General features: G+C 37.0%; 1 protein-coding gene across 6 annotated transcripts in view; it reads right to left on the minus strand.

Moving 5' to 3' along the window:
- Positions 1–20,152, minus strand: part of SEMA6A (semaphorin 6A) — a 166,564-nt gene that overhangs the window by 71,180 nt on the left and 75,232 nt on the right. For all 6 annotated transcript variants that reach the window (XM_063454114.1, XM_063454115.1, XM_063454110.1 and 3 more), the window contains exons 5-12: positions 19,837–19,899; positions 17,641–17,742; positions 11,628–11,718; positions 8,627–8,746; positions 7,626–7,714; positions 4,864–5,081; positions 1,033–1,164; positions 65–220 (exon numbers count right to left, since the gene is read on the minus strand). In XM_063454114.1, coding sequence (XP_063310184.1) covers positions 65–220; positions 1,033–1,164; positions 4,864–5,081; positions 7,626–7,714; positions 8,627–8,746; positions 11,628–11,718; positions 17,641–17,742; positions 19,837–19,899 — 971 coding nt within the window. The remainder of the gene's footprint in view (positions 1–64; positions 221–1,032; positions 1,165–4,863; positions 5,082–7,625; positions 7,715–8,626; positions 8,747–11,627; positions 11,719–17,640; positions 17,743–19,836; positions 19,900–20,152) is intronic.

The following is a 20,152-nucleotide window of genomic DNA, read 5'->3' on the forward strand; positions in this document are numbered from 1 at the left end:
AAGTGTTTCTTAACAGCAGTGTGCTGACAGTCGTAGACTTCAGGGGGAATCGTAAGATGCTTACCTTACCATGGTTCTGAGAAATAATGGTCTGTTTACTATAGAGGGTACAGCTTCATCCATGAGGGGATGTGTTTTAATAAAATTAAGAGTATCATCTGGAAGGTCATTGGAAGCTGCATATTTTTCCACTGTTGCAGATCCAGCACAGCAGCCAGGCCTAGGGCAGAGAGAGGGTGGACAATTAGCACATCAATCAGAAATCAGTGTAGTCTCTCTCAACGGTTCTAGCTAAACTGCTTATGAAAATACTGTGTATGACGCTACATAGGGTCCCTCAAAAATGTTTGTACCCATTGACTTTATCAACCACACTTATGTGTGACGTTTATTTTGTCCCTTTCAGTGTCTTTGTATTTACGCCAGTGCAGAGACAAGTAATTTATATGTGATAAAATCACAAATGACAACAGTCTATTCATCTGGCCCAACGCTGGTAATTTCATTATTGTTGAATCATACTCAGGCATAATTGCACACGTCAGGTTGGTTTGTAGCACTTATTGATATCAGACATGGCAATTCATGTTGTCATATGCAATCAACATAAAGCAATGTGTTGTGAAAAGTTCAGAATGGAAACACAACAATCCATCAAGTCCATTTTATTTCACTCCAGTTATTGATCAATCTGGCTAAGCATTTTCGAGAATTGCTGTGTATAGCATCTATAGTGCCAAAGGCTGCCTATCTCAGACTTAGACCATAGAAATTTACTAAACCAATTTCTCAACAACCACTTAAACATGTATTTCCCAATCGATATCATGATCATATTTTGGTGGATGCCCAATGATTAAAGTAAGAGAGAGAGAGGGAGAGAGTGAGAGAGATAGATTGTTGCCATTCCCACAAGACTGGAGTGGAGATACTACACAAGATTCAAATTTAATCAGCAATTGTTTCATTACTGTGACATAATGTTATAATGCCAGTGCAGTGAATGCAGCTATATACAGAGATCAGTTTTACCTGGGCTTGGGTACTCTCTCGTCGGGAACAGGGGTCCACGTAGAGTCCGGGGACTTCTGCTCCTTGAATCTCCCAGTAAAAACACTGGCAATGTCAGCCATGTCATAAGCGCAGACTGCAGAGCCTGGGATGCTGCAATATGACATTTCATGGAATTTGTTACTCACTACACAGCTATGCATACAATTTGTGAATGAAACACATGCTGTACAGAAGCCTTCCTGTCACAGAAGAATTAGCTATGAACTATTTAACCTTTGTCTATTGATAACACAGGGCCTTTCCATGCAAAACTAGAAAATATAACAACGGTGGAGTTCCTGTTAGTAAGCCTCCCTTTCACAAATTATTTTTGAAAAGCCTACACATATTAAAGGGACAGTTAAGGCACCATAACAACTTAATCTAAACAAAGTTGTCATGGTGCCAAGAGGCCCCCAGACACACTCTTACTTTCAGGGGTTAAACCGTTCTCAAAGTGAGCCTCGAGGTGGAATCCAGCTTCTGAAATCTCAGTTTCAGGAAGCTTGGGAGTGCTGCTGATTTCTTTCCAAGCTGGTGTTGTGAATGGGAAGTCAGTGATTGGCCGAGCATCAGCTGAGATTTCAAAAGCCGAATGCCACCAGGGGGAGCTAAGATCAGCACTGGAGGCTCACTTTGGGTTAAACTGCTCCAGATTAAATTTGTTATGATGCCTGGAGTGCCCCTTTCAACTTAAAATGAAGGAAAAATCCATAAGAAGCCATCTCCACTATAGGTCTTTGCACAGTGGGAAGTGGACTGCTAGAATGATAGCCTTTTTGATGTGCTGGTGATGGAAAATAGGTTGAATCAAAATGATTTGTGTGTTTTTGTAGAGAGATTTCTCAAATAAACAGCTGTGGATGATTACATACACCAACAATCAAGCAAAACAGTACATAGTTACATTGGCAGTACAGGTTAACTAGGTTTGCTTTTTCTACAATAAAAGCACACCAAAACTGAAAATACAAAGTTGCACAATGCAGTCTATTAATTTAAGTGGATACCAATACATATCTTGATCATTTTTTGTTTGTTTTTGACTTTTTATAAAAAGAATGCTAACATGTAACATGGTGAATAAAATTCCCAATATACCAGCACTCTTAGATAGGCACACAAATCTATATGTATCCAAACAGCAGAAGCAGCACAGGACATCTCTGCCACTCTCCGAATGGGTTAAAAAGTTTAAATTTTATTGATTCTATTTTCAGTTTACCCTCTCAAAAACAACTAAATGCACATTGTGAATATGTTACATACAAGTACACAATTTGCAAGTAATTGTTAGCAACTAAGGGATTAAGGCCATAGATTCCAGAGTTGGTTCTCAGGACATTCAAAAAGGTCTGGTCTTTTGGAATTCTTGAAGACCAGAGATTAAAAAAAATAATAATTATTGTTCACAGCTTGACCTAATGATTCCCATAATCAGCTTTTAAGAACTGTTCTTGCTCACCACAATGCTTGTTTCTAGATCCTCACTAGGAAATTATGAGTTAAAGAAGATCATTGTGGGAATGTATGAACCTTCTGATAACGAACTATTTTGGACAACCAATGCTAAGCTGTTACAATGCACCACATGTGCTTGTGGTTGGTTTTCAAGAGATCCCACCTTGCCAAAGAGTCCTGAGGATCAACCTTAATGCTACATTATACTGTAGTAATAATTGATATGTTTAAAAAAAAATAAAAAAATGTATTAGCACTGATTTTACTGGATCTCCGAGTTATATATTATCAAACACCAAAAAACATTTTGGCACTCGGTGACTAAAGTTTCTTGTTATTATATTAAAGGGACACTACAGTTACCAGAACAACTACAGCTTAATGTAGTTGTTCTGGTGAGTATAATCATTCATGGCATTTTCAGGCATTTTCATGTAAACACTGACTTTTCAGAGAAAACTTCACTGGCCACTTCTCAGATGGCCACTTGAGGTGCTTCCTGGGGAAGTGCTGCACAGTAGGCAGCACTGCCATTCAGCGTCTCCACGCTCTGCATGAGGACGCTGAATTTTCCTCATAGAGATGCACTGATTCAATGCATCTATATGAGGAGGTGCTGATTGGCTAAAACAGCATTTGGTCCAGCATTTGGCCTTCTTGTCGATTTCAGCCAATCCAATGCTTTCCCTTAGGGAAAGCATTGGATTGGCTAAAAATCAGCAATTCTGATGATGTCACCAAGGAGAGGGTTCGAGGGTGGGGCCAGCATCGGCAGACCAGAGTGGCGCTGGAAATAAGGTGAGTTTTCACATTTTCTAAGGCGGCTAAGGAGGGCGAGACACATAAATGGTGGATTAAACACTATAGGGTCAGGAACACGTTTGTACTCCTGACCCTATAGTGTTCCTTTAATATTTTTCTATGTAGCAACTCCTTTGCATTATGATATAAACATACTTATTAGCCAATAATAACTATTGCTAGGGATCTGCTCTCCATCAAAAGAAAGCATATTAAATTAATGCAGCTCATCAGAAACGAGAATTTTAAAGACTAGACACCATGTAGCATTTCCCTGCTTCGCCTGAATAATTTTTTGATTATGATTGGGAAAGAAAAGTTAATTAACGACTTCTAGACCTAAAAGCTTTCATGCAATAGACAATCCATGCTTTCTATGGTTTTCTATTTAATTTAGAACGTGTTCTACCAGGTAGAAAACATCAAGATTTTCTATTGTCAAGAATGTCAATATGGTCAAATGCTACCAAGTGCTCAATCTAGCAAGGCTTGTGATGGGGTTTTGGAAATCACAAAAAGGTAAAAAAATAACAAAAGGAAAATATAATACACGATGTCTCTTTCTTTTATTCTTTTTCAAACAAGCAGCCAAAACATCTTGCTGTGCTATAAATATTCCTGTTTTTGTCAAATAAATATTGTTGAGCATTACGTAATTCTGACAACTTAACCTGCAAAATAAAGCATACATAAAACATATATATATATATATATATATATATATATTATTATTTTCCTATACTTCAAACATCTACAGTTCCTGAAATAGTTAGATTTTATTAAGAATTCTCAGTGTTTCTGTAATCGAGCAGCTTCAAGTCTTCCATCAATGTACAAATGTCACTGTTATAGGAACACTTTAAACAACAGATGCACTTCATCTTAATGATTGTTTAGCTTACAGGTACATTTTGTTGTTTTTTGAAGGATTTTTTAACAAGGGGAGGGGAGATTGTTCCCTTAATGAAACGCATATTTGAGTTTCATTAAAATGCTGATTCTGCCACTACCTAGTTTGTTTAGGAGCTAAACTCAAGAGGCAGCAATTGCTCAGAGCACCTGCGTTGCAAAGATTTTTCATTGAGCTGCATTGGGAAGTTTGTGATTGGACAGCTACAGAAAGTATGGGTGGGGTTAGAAGAGGAGGGCTTGCAAAGACTTCAGACAAGAAATGAGGTGTTTTGCTATCTGTTTTTACTGTAGATATACCCCTTATTTAAAAAAAAAAAAAAAAAAAGCAAATAAATGAATATATCATTGAGACTATATCAACTTTAAGCATTTTAGAAAGGAGGCTAAAACAAAGGGGACATATTGCAAACCAAAGTAACAATATTTCTGGAACTATAAAGCATTTAAAAAGTAAGACAAAAGGAATATATTGAATAGCAATGTAAACTTGTATAGGAATCAGTGGTTCCCATGGTATGTGTTGTGATGACAAAGGATAAGCAACAAATGTTATGGAGCCCTAAGCAAGCATTAAAAAGGTAGCATCTTTGGTTTAAGCATATCCACTTTCTGATATAAAATGATTTAATGATATACCTGTTGTATGGGGTTGAGAATGTAGCAAGAACAACATCCCGGCCATTAATGTGGATCACATCTGTAACTGCTTGCAGTATGTTAAAGTAAAAATGTGAATCACCAGGAACCGAGCAATTCAATCGGGCTTTGAGGAATGAAGTCCACTGTTTCTCAAGCACCCTCTGAGAGCCCCCCATGTCATTCTTGCAGACCTGGGCAACTCTAGGAAACACCACCTGCAGAGCAAAAACAACATTTCAATGCAAGTGTCGGAAAATGCCAGGATGTGTAATGCCATACAATGGCTCTATAATCTGTAAAAAAAAAAAAAAAAAGACAGATAGACACCAAAGAGAAATTCAGCATTGAAACCATGTGTTGCAGAAGATAAGAATGTGCCATTTAAAGCAATAGAATAAATCCCTTGGAAGATCAGATGTCTGCAACATACAAATTAATTTCTAGAAGTACTGCTTAGCTTTCCATTTCCACAGACAAAAGCACATTTTGCATTCTCAGTACAGATTACCCAGAAAGGACGGATGCCTGCCCGGCTTTAACCCTTCTACGGCTAACAGGATTACGTTTCCAGTTTTCATAATCTTACGCTGACCCTTACTGCCTTTTTCCAATTTAAAGAATTTTTGTCATTGTGACCAAAATGCATGAACATGCATTACCCTGGAATTCCGCAACGATGGTATTTTTTCTTGTTGTTGTAATTAAAGCAAAATTAACGCTTCTACCCTTCAGTTTAAAACACTGCCCGCTTATTTGTTGAAAAAAGTGAGTAGGATTAATGTGAGAAATCAGCATTATCTGGAAATGATGTCCGTGCCACGGCAAACGAAAATCACGTAATATTTGTACGTAAGCCATAAAAAATAAAATTCTGTTCTTCTTTCTATTCTTAGCTTAAAAAAATCTTGCACGAGCTTTGTAGGATTCGCTCTCTTGAGAATGCGCCATGAATCTCTACCCAAAGGAGCTTGTTGGTTTCTGGTACCATATTACATTCCTTGTGTTTAACTAACTGGAAAAGTAAGATCACTGCACTGAGTTGACATTTGTACTACTTAACCTTCTCCTTGAACATTCGAATGGGTTTTATACTTCACAAAATATAAAAAAAAGAGCACTGTCTCTGATACCGTATTTACATCCAATACGGTGTGCTTAATGAAAAGCTAGTTAATGTTAAATTATATTTAGTATCCCCGTCTATAAATAACAATGCAGCATTATTTGTTTTTCTCCTTCTTTTGTTTTCTATAAAGCACACACTAATTTGTTACATGAAATACTTGTTTAGTCTATATTAACAAGCAGCTCTAGATTCAGACTTTCTGATGAGAATGGGGTTGGGGGTAGAATTGCGGGACAGAGAATTCTTCTGTTACATGTTTAAAATTCAAGCCCTTGGATAAGAAGACCTTCTGTTACACATTCTCATTTCTTAAATTACAATCTGCATTTTTAGGAGCTTGTGTGTCTGGTAATGTCTGTTGCCTACTACAGTGTCTAAAATAGTTTTTAGTTTTGTGTCTATTATATTTAATAGTAGAAGGATTATCGGCTGCTTTTCTACATTCTACTAATCACGTTTTTTTTTTTTTAAAGAACGTGGCTGGTTTTCGTATTTTTATGGCAACATCATTCGAGTAACTAGCTCAAATTTTATTTTTAAGTAAAAAAAATCCCTCAAAAATCTCCATTAGAGATTTTAAGTGTTTTGCTAAAAAAAGACTACAACCACTATCTGATTCCTGCTGCAGATGTGAGAAGGCTTTACATGCCTCCTGTGCATTATTTGCCCAGGTAAAATGCAGCAATAGCTTTTTTATGGAGGTTAGAAAAAAACCATAGTAAAGTTACAGTGTGGAAAGCTAATTAAAGATTGTGCTAAGTAAGTAATCACCCCCTCCATGTAGTTGGTCTTTGTTTCAGGTGCTCCTTGGAGTTGGCCACAGGAAGGCATAAATGTGAGAAGAATTTCTAGAAGCAGTTAAAGTAGTAACCATTGCAGTTAGTATGTTCATCTCCCATGTTAAAATTAGTAAAGGACCCACCGACAATGGGGTACTGTGACGTAGTGGTGGGCTTAACACAATATGGCCATACGGTGGATCTAAATCCTCATATTTGTTTGTGAAGACAGGTGATTTTGAGTAGCCTTATAGAATTTTAAACTGTATTTTTGTGTGTGTACGCTATTCCTTCATCGGTATTTCTTTATGTTTCAGTGCGATATATTCAGAGGAAATCCTCTAGAAATGAAAGCTGTGTTAATCCCCTGTGTAGCTAGTATTGTGACATGACTTATCTGTGAGAATAAGACCTCTTTACATATCTTATCTCCTCTTTACTCATTTACCATTTTAACACATCGTTTTATGGAGGGACATATTGCTCAGCCTCTTAGCTATCGATCATGTCTGGACACTGATTACTGTTACAGACACATTGTTATCAGAAGCCCTGCAGTTTTTTTTTTTTTAGATATATATTTTCTAAAATAATTTCAAAACTGCATAAAAGGCTATTGAACAACACATCGCTGCTCTGTTGAGAACCAAAACAATTAAATAGATGGTTTCTTCGGAATATCCTACATAAGGGCACTGTACTTGAGAAACATTACAAAGTTTGAGATCTGCAATGCAATCTTCCCGAAAGGTGGCCTTGTCATGATGATTAATGACTCTCATTGCAAGGTCATTCATTTCAAAGATGACTTAAGAGCAGTTGAACAGGTAATTTACGTCCATTTCCAACCTTACCTTCCCCATGCTATTGTATTCTACTGCAATTTCCCGATAAAAGAAGTAAATAAGATCCCCGTAATCCACCGCATGTACAAAGTATGGCTCTGAAAACAAAAGAGGCAAGAGATATTGAACTGTAATATATTACTAACATTAAAAACTTGTTTACGGAGTAGAGTTGGGACATAACTAGTTTACACAGGCAAAACATTATCTCGGGGCAATAATGAACTTGCTATTATATTCTTTTTTTTTTTTCAGCAATAATAGCCAACTTACAAATAATGTGTATCTAAAAATATCTAGGCAAGTCATAAATCACTTTTTTAAAAAAAAAAACAATACATTTTCAAGTCATCTATGCATGTCTGCTTTGTTTCATTATAAAGCGGCTTGGACTGTACTCTTATCCAGGAACTGTCTTGGAAAAATAATCAGTGAAATTTGAGAAAATCAAGGTGACTTGGCCTTGTATTTACTTAAACATGAGACAAACACATGTGACTAAATGATAAACCACTTTGTATTATTGATACATCAGTTAACTATCTATGTCTGTTTCATATCATGCAAAATACCCAATATTTTGTATTGTGCTGCTATGGTCTAAACAATTAAGAGTGAGACTAAATCAAATAGAAAATGAATTTAAATTCACATACACCTAACCAATACGTAATGACTTGTATAGTACCCATCTATAGTTAAGCATTGGTTAGTCTTAAAAAAAAAAAAAAACCTTTTCTTTACATTATCAGTCAGTGAAATTGCCAATAATAATAATAATTAACTACGCATGCTTTGTTAAAAACAGAGCTGTAACCTTATCTTAAAATCGAGCAAAACATACAGGTACAGCTGGTGTGCTGGTTGATGCTAGATATTCCCTGCCCAGTTGAAAGTCAGATAAATTTTGAAAAAAGGAGATAAAAGAAAACATTAATCCGGTCCTTTAACTACATGATGTTACTGAATTAAAATATCTCTATATTTATATATCTAGCTTTTTTTTTCACCTTTCAACCATTTGGAGTCGTATTTCACAGTCCGCAGGGTTGGGCTGTCTCCCAAGCTGCGATAAATGACAGCATCGATTGCAAGAAAGTCGGTCACAGTAGCAGAATACAGCTTCCCTTCTAATTACAGAAAATATGGAAGCGGAAAAAAGATAGAAAAAAAATAATTTTTGTAAATCATTTGATAAATTGAATAAATAATGCATAATATATGCAATCCCCAACATATGAGATAAAAATTAAATTAAATAGAAAATGAGGTGGTTACGCAGGAAGACAATATACGATTGGTAATTCCCAATGACACTGTTTTGTTTGATATAAAGATTTTTTAATGCAAAGAACACAACCACATTCTCTATATTTGCAGTCAAATGAGCAAGTCGCTTACATTGAGTTAATGGGCTAAATCCCTGAATTATCAGGGTTGTAATTCGAATTGCACAGAGCATGACTGCATATCACATTTTACATTTCAGTCTGCCTGTTTACACAAGATTATAAGGTAGATGTAATTGAGAAAACAAGTAGCTCCCTGAAGAACTAATGAGGTCAGGCATTCTGTGGATTTGCGTCTTATGGTTGATTGCTTCCATAAGAGCACAGTTTGTAGTGGATCTCTGCTCAACCTGGTAGAGATCGGAAGACTGGCCGACTCGCTTAATCTTCCATAGTTCCCAAAACCAACAAGCATCATAAAATACAAGTCACAGGTTTCATTTAATTAAGCCTTCCTTTCCTCTAGTTAAGTTAACAAAGTTCTTTCAAAGTAACTGAAACAATAGGAGGGTCAGAGGTCAAACCCAAACGAGAAAAATGTTACCTGAAAAATACATAAACACGAACACACAAAAAAAAAGGACTCATAATTCATGTTTACAGAACACTTTATAAATTAATGGGTAGAACCATTCGACTGTTCACAGAGAAAATGTTTGTTGAATGCTGTACATTTGTTTTGTTATTTATTCAACGAGTTTTAAGATAATAAGCCACTTGTTTTACAATTACATCCTACACAACAACAAGCACGGCTCCAGATTTACCTCGCTAACTCACGTACATATAATTTCTCTTTCCTTTATTAACTAGCCTTGTATAATCAGATTGTAGAACATCAGAAAAGACAAGCAATTATGTCAAACCTGCCTAATGCACATATAACAATATTTCTAATTTGATAAACCAGACAAATTATAGAAATGTTTCTATTCTTTTTATTTTTTTTATTTTATTTTTTTGTGGAGATGTAGAGGAAATATAAAAGTGTATCTTTTCATCTTTTTCAGTTCATTCTGGCGCAAGCTGACTTCCCATTCTGGATCATTCTAAGAAAGCAGACGTGCTACAGTTTTGCTTTCTCTATTTTTTTTATATACTTTTACAGTGTAATCACTGATTGGCAAGTTGTGGTGAATGAAAAGCAATATGTAAACGTTTTACCGAAATAGACAAATTGAATAAAACTCTCAATTATTCTTCAAAGCAGGCCAATTGAAGCTTTTCTCCATCCCATCTATATTTTTCTTGTCAATTATCATTTCACCACAAGTCCATGGTAAGAGAATTGACCTTATGCGTTTTACGTGGACTTTTTGGAGGATGCTAGAGGCTCAGACAGAGTCATGGGAAATTATATTTCCTTCTCGTTCCCATGTGGAACCTTTGTGTGTGTGTGTGTGTGTTTTTTTGCGTTTGATGGACAATAATGAAAAACAGCTAATGCTTTGGCTCTATTTAAGTCAAATAGCTTTTACACTTGCTAGTTTTATGTATCAGACTTGCATTTCATGGATACCTTTGGGGAGTATTTTAGTGTTGGTTGCACATTACAAAATACACATTCTAATGGTTAAAAAACCAAGTAGCAGTGTATTAATCACCACAAAAATATATATAATGTTTTTACATAATTACATGAGCTTTGCATTGTATTACCAATCAATCATATGAAGTGATGAGTTTGCAGTTTCGAGAGATATAAAGTCCAACATAGTCATCTCTGATTTACAAAATAGTATTGTTTGTGTGCCGAACCATGCAATGTACAATGGCATGCAATGAAAATGGGGCTTCTTATTGTAATGTAATAACTACAGGGATTTGTGATCATTTTAAGACTTAGGAAAAATAGAAGGAAAAGCCAATTCTCACTATAATGCACAGGTACGTGCTGATTAATCAATGTGCTGCATATGCTTAATTAGTACATTAGCAATGTGAGTGTGGGCTCAGCTGTATATGCCTGGTAATACCTCCCAGCTGTTTGAAGTTAGACAGTTGAGGCCCACTTGGAGTTGTTGATGGCTAGACAGTCTGTCAGTGAGCTTTGTGTACATTCACACCAGGAAGACATGCTCCCCTTAAATGCCCTTTCTACAGGCAAGCTCACCCCCTTAGTGCTTCTCTGGTCTCCCCCATTTGTGGCCCACCCTCCCATCCCAAATTCATCCAGGCTGCTTCACACGGCAGCACCCTCCTGTCTTATTTGGGCTATGTCTCTATGGAATTCATAGATGCACTTTGCTTATTTTCAGATAAAAGTGAACTTGTCTAATTCTGAAAGCAACATGGACCATACTCTTAGTATAATTTGCAAGAGGACACGTACAAACATATCTGCTTTTAATAATGTTTAGTATTATTACAACTTTGGAAAGGGCAATACAGGTTACAGTGACTATCACATCAAAGAATTACGGAGACCATAATCATGTGACGCAGGCTCCCACTCGGCTTACTATATAGTTACAAAATAAACTAATTTTCAGGTTGTGTCTGCTCTGAAAGTAATGGAATAGTGTAAATTAATCATCATCTTATGCAAAATCAAGCCTCATTTAAAATCTCCCCTATCTTTCCGTAAATTCAAATAAGAGAGCATTATAAAATAAATGCTAGTGTCTCTTTAAACAGAGACATTTCTAAGGACATGCACTTTTCACCCAAGTTCCAGCGCATATAGAATTTGGAAGCGAAAATCTGACGAAGTCTACTGTACCTGCAAATAGTGCAACATTGGCATGCTTTGCATCATATGGGCATCTTGCCATCCCACTAATCTCTTCATCCAGAAACTCAAGTGTATCCATCTGAAAAATAACATTTAGGGAAAATCAGGAGCAAGAATAGCTTGAGAGACAGCAAAACCAATGTTATGGGTCATCTCAGAGAGTTAAACCATTGCTGATTCAACATTATCCTAATACTACATTAGTGTGATGTAGAATAGTTAGAAGAAACACAACTCTCTCAACCATGATATCACCAAAAAAAATCTCGAAATGTCAGAATTATTATTCTGTCTGCCCAATGTTTATTTTGTATACTGTAACACTTTTGTTGTTGTAGTTACCAGATATTGCCTTTATACGTTTCCAACTGTCAGTTTATAAATTATTGTTTCCACGCAAAAATTGGACTAGTGCATATAATGTACTTAATAAAATATTTATAAAACACCTTACTGGATAGAAATATGTACATAAGACTTTAAATGAGACCTAAATGGCTCTCATTTACACATTCCAACACGGAACCGCTAGCTCTAAGGTAAATATCAGGCAAATGAGAATCTGAAGAAAAAACAGGTTTGTCTAGAACAGTCGTTCTCAACCTCCTTTTCGATCAAAGTACACTTTAATGAGAGATACATTTACAAGGCACACTTTATAGTTTTTATACCTTCATCAGCGGCTTATAAATGCCACCTTTACCTGATGCCTTACTAGAAAGATATTTATACATCCAGCCATACTGACTTAATAGTCAAACTTGCTGACCACAATGGATGACCACGTGGCTGTAACAGATTGAATTAAATATCTGTTTTTTTGTCATTAATAGGGTTATTCACTAAAGTAAGAATTCAAAGTGAATTTCAAATTTAAGGCCAAAGTAGCTGAATTGGAAACAGATCAGCTATGCTTCCAGTTTAGCTACGTTGCCCTTAACTTTGGATTCACTTTGAATTCGCTTTAGTGAACAACCATCACTTTAGTGAACAACCAAATATACCAAGATGCTTAATTCAGCCTATGACAGCCATGAAGTCAATGTGCTCATGATATGTATTGAGGTGGATTGAGGTAAACAAGCATGACACGCCATACGGGTTGAAACAGTGAGCAGTTCTCAACAATCATCTAGCATATAAATACATATTAGTTTCTATAGGAGGACACAAAATGTACGACACTAACTTTATAAAATTCCTTATTTGCAATGTAACACTGGGGTCACAAGGAAGAAAAGGAAACAATTTGAAAAAAATGCATATAGATGCAGTATGTTTTACTATGTGCTTCAACCACAATCGTCTTCATTTTCACAGAATATGAACTATCTATACGACGATCCAATTTTTAGCTCAGTAAAGAACTACCATCACCTTCACCCTGAGTTTGACATTTTGAAAAGACAAATATTAAAGGAACACAAACATGTGTTTCTGACCCTTTAGTGTCAAACCCACCATTTAGGTAGCTTGCCCCCCCCCTTTTACCCCCTTAAAAATAATTAAAACTCACCCGCCCCGATCCGCCTCCTTGATGACATCATCAGAATTGCCGATAGGGAAAGCATTTGACTGGCTAAAATCGGCAAGGAGGTGGGATGGGGGTGGGGTCAAACACTGTTTTGGCCAATCAGCACTTCTTCATAGAGATGCATTGAATCAATGCATCTCTATGAGGAAAATTCAGCATCCCCATGCAGAGCGTGGAGACGCTGAACGACAGTGCTCCCTACTGTGCAGCACTGCCCCAGGAAGCATCTCCAGTGGCCATCTGAGGTGTGGCCACTTGGAGGTGTCCCTAGGGGCTATGTAAACACTGCCTTTTCTCTAAAAAAGGCAGTGTTTGCATGAAAATACCTGAAGGCAATGATTCTACTCAGCAGAACAACTACATTAAGCTGTAGTTGTTGTGGTGAATATAGTGGCCCTTTAAGATCTCTACGCAATCTTACAATCTTACAGTGTCTATCAAAATCATACACAATAGAAAGCTTAATATACTCTAGAAAAAAAAGCATTGAGATTAACAAAAATAAAATATGCTTTGCAATTAAACATTCCTTTTCATCCTTTTGCCAAAGAGAAACATTTCACTTGAGTCTTCAGCTGATATTTCATCCATTTATGAGGTTTACTTTGAGCTGTGACTGACTATGTGGTCTGTGGTGCCTGGCACTTTATCAGAAGTTGTCCTCAACATAGAATGTTGCAATAAAGGGGCCTCTATCCAGGGGAACAAATTTGGAACACAACCAACAAGAAGCCAAGCACAGAGTTATGTTATTGTGACAATTCTCTTTTCTAACATGAAATTATGGCATACTGGATAGTATTTAAACAGGGGCTTCTGAGAAAAAAAAAATGATAATGTTACAACTGTAGGGCTGTCAAAATGTACTAAAATTCTCCTGTTGTGAGGAGTGAACAAAGCTGTAGTTGTATGAATCATGAAATTAATGTACGGCTAGGCAATCAATTTCTTCTGGGAAATTAATGTTTTCCAATATGCAAGGAATATTTAAATGCAGTTGCTGTGACTCTGGCAAGAGAACTCTGTGAGTCGAGCTGAATCTAGAGGACACAAAGGATGCAGAAGTAGCCATACATCATCACCAGCTATTTTGTAAATTTGAATGTAATCAGTCTCTCCGATATATCCATGAGAATGGTGTACCTGACATAAATCAAAAACAGTTTAGAGTTCATGGGAAAGAACCAAACTTGGTGTGTGAGACAGCAATTAACTTTTTAACGTGTATGTTATGGAGTTTTCATCATTCGGTTGAGGATCTGTCATCGTTTGTTTCCTGTCATGAATCTTCACTGTCCAGCCTTTCAGAAAGCAATTACTTTTTTTTCTGGCTGCTTGATTAGACTGGGTCTAGAAGTGTCAGGAGAAAGAAATAGGCCAGGTATATTTTACATGCAAGGACTACAATATCTGATGCCCATCTGCATTTTTATGTTACTGCCCAGGAAGAAGTCTTGTCTTCTCCTCGGCATGTCAAAGGTTGATTGACTACCATCTGTAATACTAGAGAAACAGACTTGGAAAACACAGGTGTCAATGTAAACTTCTGTCAGCTCCCATAGATACCACACTTGTGGTTCAAACGACATGGGCAGCAGGTGATGGACCCAACAGAGGCTACAGATTATTGTAAGGAAACATCTGTGAGGTTAGAAAAGATGGGTAATTTGTATTCTGCAAATTATACTGCCAAAAAAATGTTTTTAAAAAAAATAAAATCAAAATAATGTTCTCATTGCCAGACTGAAGGGAGAGAGCAGGGGCGATTTCTCGGGATTTGTAAAAAGCATTAATTGTAATGAGAATGAAGCAGTCACTGCTTGGCACAGATATTGTGAAGCCAGCTGCATTCTACTGGGAGTTACATGGAGATAATGGTTATAAAGTAGAATACAGAATGTACACGATTTTCTAAATATATCAGTTATTGTGAGCACTGATTTATACTGGGGAGGGGTTTGCAGTTATACTGCATATGCGAACAAATACACACCTCACATGTTGATGCATGTATTTGCATAATTTAACACACTCGCTGAATATATATTGAGAAAAAATATATATAAATATAAAAAACCTCTTAATTGCTCAAGGGTTGCAAAGTATTTCACACTCCTCTGGCGCTCCAGAGTTAACACAACAAAAGGGTCTAATAATATTTTGCAGTAAGAACTTGAATTAATAGGAAGAGCACAGTTTCTGGGAAGTCCAACGGTGTGAATTACTGTCCCCATAATACTCATTCTGTAGACCCCAAAAGCCTTTCCCTGACCTTTGGTCTGCCTGAGTATTTTGGAATGCTTCCAATTTGTCTGTAATTACAGAGAGTTCCAAGAGCTGCCATTTTAAGATAGAGCACAACAGTCTTCCTAATTCTAGTTTCAGTGTATTGATGGTCACATTCTTGGGGTGAACCACCAGCCCAGTATTAGTGAATCTAGCAGTCAGGATATCGGAGTATCAGAGTATGGTTTCAGCCAACATAAGGGAAAAAATGAATGTTGCACATCTCTAAGCAAAAGCAGGTGTGCTTGGCATGTTAACACCAGCTTAGAAGATAAACACACTTGAATACTGTGTACTGAGTTACCCTGATACACACCGATATAAAAAATGCAAATATGCATAAGATATGTGTCAACCTCTTTTAAATTGATTAAATTTCCTTATTTTGAGTTTCCTTACTGACGAGTTAGTTGTCCTTGGTTCACAAACAAGTTGCATAATTAAAGGTGAAATAGTAGGGGTTGAGAGCTTTTTCAGGCTCATTCCATTACAACTAAAGTAATCAACCAGGGAAATGATGTTATACTCACTCTATGTTTTTTATTTGAAGCACCTCAAGCCTATCCTAATAAGTGCAAAAGGATAGAAACACATGGTATTATCTAAACATGCTATAAATGTATAGTTTGGGTTTATGTAATCATCACTAATGTTGAAACTATTTCCGTTACCTTTCTAAAGATCTTTATACACAGTACCAGGAAGATGGGTATACCCTTGTTTTGATATATCCACCCTGATGAATCTGGGAGATAGCCCAGTATTACTGCATTGCTCAGTGTGTTTGCATAGGCAATATGACTAAGTTGTTCTGCACATAAAAAGTTCGAGCACATTTCACTGTGAGGTCATGCAGGCTATAATTTATTGTACAAGCTTCTTGTCCAACCTTAGTCCCTGGTGGACACAGACACTATGCGTTTTCAGGGTAACAGAATATTGCTTAAAGATACTTAAAGATAATTGGTCAATTACTTGCTAATTAGGGAAATCCTAAAACCCTGGCTAGTTCAAAGCCCCTGGGAAAGACATTGCATTGTAATTATGTATGACATAATGTCCACCAGGAGAAAGTGTGATTCATATAAAAAGAATTGTAGAATATGAATAGCGAAGAAAATTCTGCATGATTGTAAGGTAAATGCTGTGGATCTACTGCCATTTCTGCCACTATCTCATCTATTAAGCTTAAAGGAACACTTTAGTGTTAGGAATACAAAGGTGAGGCACTCTTAACTAGAGGTATTATCTTTAAAACTGCATTGTTTTGTCAGGTGAAGTGGTCTGCGTGATTATAATGTCCCTTTCAAGAAAAACAATGATAGCTGATGTGCTTGCTACTACAACAGGTTACAAAGAAGCTACTCCACTCACACCATAGATAATCCACCTCTTTTTTTAAATTATTATTATTTAGAAAGTGCCAATAGATACTGCAGCCCTGTACAATGGGTGGACTGACAGACATGTAGTTCAAAGCAGACAAGATGGACGCACAGGACCAGAGGGTTGAGAGCCCTGATCAATGAGCTTACATGCTAGAGGGTAGTGGGGCATAGTGACACAAAAGGTAAGGGTAGGGCAGAAAAGTAGGTTGCTAGAATCGTATTTACTGAGGACTTGAGTGATTTTTTTGTTTTGTTTTTTGCTGACTGTTGCAGGTAAGAAACACATTTCTCTCATTGCCAGGAGCCACTAATGTACCAATTAGTGAACCTTGCCAGTCTCTATAGCCTGTAGGATGAGGAAGTGTCATCTGCTTGCAAGAAGAAACACATTTTTTACATGTTTGATAATCTGCATACATGAGAAATATTCACTTTGCTTCTGCCTGTAGACCTGCTCCAATGGGCTCAACAAGACGCAGGGACAGGCAATCTTCAGGACTCCAGATGTTGTGGACTGCATTTCCCACAATGCTCTGAGAGCCATAATGCTGGCAAAGCATCAAGGGATATGTAGTCCACAACGCCTGGAGTGCCAAATGTTGCCTACCCCTGGGACCACATCCACAAAAGAGCATTCTGTGTTTTTTTGTTTTTTTTTATAAATATTTATCAGAAGTGGGCAAGACTACCAAGCCACGTCCGGACAGGAGTTGCCAAACCAAGAGTTACAGGTTGAAACCTGTCAAGCTTAAGTGTACAAACACATATTTTTCTTCCATACACAATGACTTACCTTATAGTTTCTGCATGAAGGATTGAAAGCATTTGTTCCACAGACAAACAGTGTCTCCTCGTCTCTCTTCAGTAGGACTTTAATAAAGTTATGACACTCGTCCTATATATTTGAGATATGAGAAATGTGTTTAGAGCTACTGGCACTGGTTTGACAATGTCTGTCTGTTTATTGTCTAGCTGCCTTAAATCTCAAATCACATCTGAAGACTTGACTCTTGAATACACTAAAATCAACTGAAATAAACTTCCTACGATATCGGTGGCCACTGTTCAACTACAACCCATATTATGCTCAGCCAGCTTCTGGAACATTTATAGGGTTATTGGCTAATGTGAGAATCCCAAGAGAATTTCCAACTTAAAGCCATAGTAGCCAAACTGAAAGCATAGCTGGCTTAGACACTTTTTACAGTTTGGTTATTTGTACCTTAAATCAGAATTGACTTTGAATTCATTTTTAATTCTCACTTTACAGGGTAATTAACTAAAGTGAGAACTGAAAGTGGATTCAAAGTGAATATCATATGCAAGGTAACAATAGCCAGACTGGAAAAACTAGGCTTCCATTTTGGATACGTTGGCTTTAAAATTGAAATTCACTTTAACCCCTTAAGGACACATGGCATGTGTGACATGTCATGATTCCCTTTTATTCCAGAAGTTTGGTCCTTAAGGGGTTAAATTCACTCTGGATTCTCGTTTCAGTGAATAACCCTGTTTAGTAGATAACTAAAATCCCCATTATGTGTCAGCAACTACACAAATTTGTGGCTGAGCATTACATGAGTTGTAATCCAACCATTTAAGGTCTGCATTTTTCTCATTGCTGGACCAATGTAAGCTGTGCTAAAGAAGCTTTTAGACATTAAATAAAATAATAACAATTCCACGATAACAGCCAGCAAATACTTTATTTTTTAATATTTTAGTATTTTCTATTGGCAGAGATGCAATGTAACAGATGGCATGAGATTTTCATTACAATGAATATTTCAGCAGATATGGCACAGGAATTAATATTTACACTTCACTGACGATTACCCTGTGATTGAAAATGGTCTTCGACTTAGCAAGTTTCCGTGATGACCAAATCGCTGAAGTGAGATGAACAATACGGAAAATCCAGAGCTGTAACAGCGCTTATATGCACACAGCAGCTCAAAGCGGGACAATACTCTTTACATGAAAGGCAATGAATGCTAATCTTTCAATGCTCCTAGCATGATGGATTTAAAAGATATCCCTTGTTGAAAATTTGTATGTCAATCAAAGGGGCAGAGTCCTTAGCTCAAGAAAAATAGAACATCCGAAGAATAACGGGAAAAATAAAACATAAATAAATCATTCAACATGTGCCAGTCACCAGGTGTGGGTAGCATTATATTGTTATCTTTCAAGATCAATTTTACTCGGGAAGACTATATACTCCCAGGTGTGAATGCAGAACATTTACCCCTGAGGCATGAGTATTTATTGTTTGTTCATCTCTTACTAATGTGAACACACCACAGTGCCTATTCCTTTTGGGGTTGTTTGTTTTGTTCAATGGAAAAGAATATAGACTGTTACAAGACTTGAAGGCTCAAATTATCATTAAACTGACCCATTATTGGTTGGTTTTCTCTACTGGTGCACATAATGTTCCGTCTAAGCAGTTGTTTAACTGAAACATTTTAGAAAATAAGCTATGTACCGGCTCCAAACTTTTGTTCGCATGGACTACCTTTTATTTCCATGCGATCTACAAAGTGCAGTCATCACAAAGATTGCTTTCTTAACTACAACATTGCTGGACCTCATACACAAAGAACTGTTTTATAGGCAAACAAATGTGAGCAACCAGTGGGGGGGGACTGAGAGAATAAGCTGATGCAAGCATTCAGCAGACTCTATTTTCAAAAGGTACATGGTTTGGCTTTCTTCCATGGTGAAAGAAATTGATTTGATGCCTCGCAGTACCGTGCACATATGTGCGATCTTCTGCCTCCTTGTAAATAATTCATTTTTTCAACATGCCATTTAACAGTAAACAAGCAATTGTTCTGCAATTTGAAGTAGCCAATGAATTAATTGAAAAGGCAATTACTACCGAAGCAGTGTGTGCCATGATCCATAGCACATCCCAGGCAGAGGCCAAGGATAACTGTCAAACAACTAACCCCTGGTGGCGCACAGAAAAATAGAAATTGCCTACCTTATGCTTCCCCTTCATTCTGCAGGTGTCTACGTCGGGCTGTTTGGATTTCCAAGTCAATTTCTGCAAAGATCAGGAGAAAAAAACAATTAGAGCCCCTAAGGTTTTCGATGCCTTTGATTCTTTTTAATGTCAGAGTTGAATTTAGGAGACAGCCACAGGACACACTTTACTGAATGCAACTGTGCCCCTGATGATTGTTATCTGTTTAACTCTTAGAGTATCAAAGAGGCAAGAGATGCTTGGCATGCCAATGAGCTGCTCAAGTCTTGCATGGTAGGTTAAAGGGAAACTCCAGTGCCAGGAAAACAATCAA

The sequence above is a fragment of the Pelobates fuscus genome, chromosome 5 (assembly GCF_036172605.1).
Source record: "Pelobates fuscus isolate aPelFus1 chromosome 5, aPelFus1.pri, whole genome shotgun sequence".
NCBI lineage: Eukaryota > Metazoa > Chordata > Amphibia > Anura > Pelobatidae > Pelobates > Pelobates fuscus.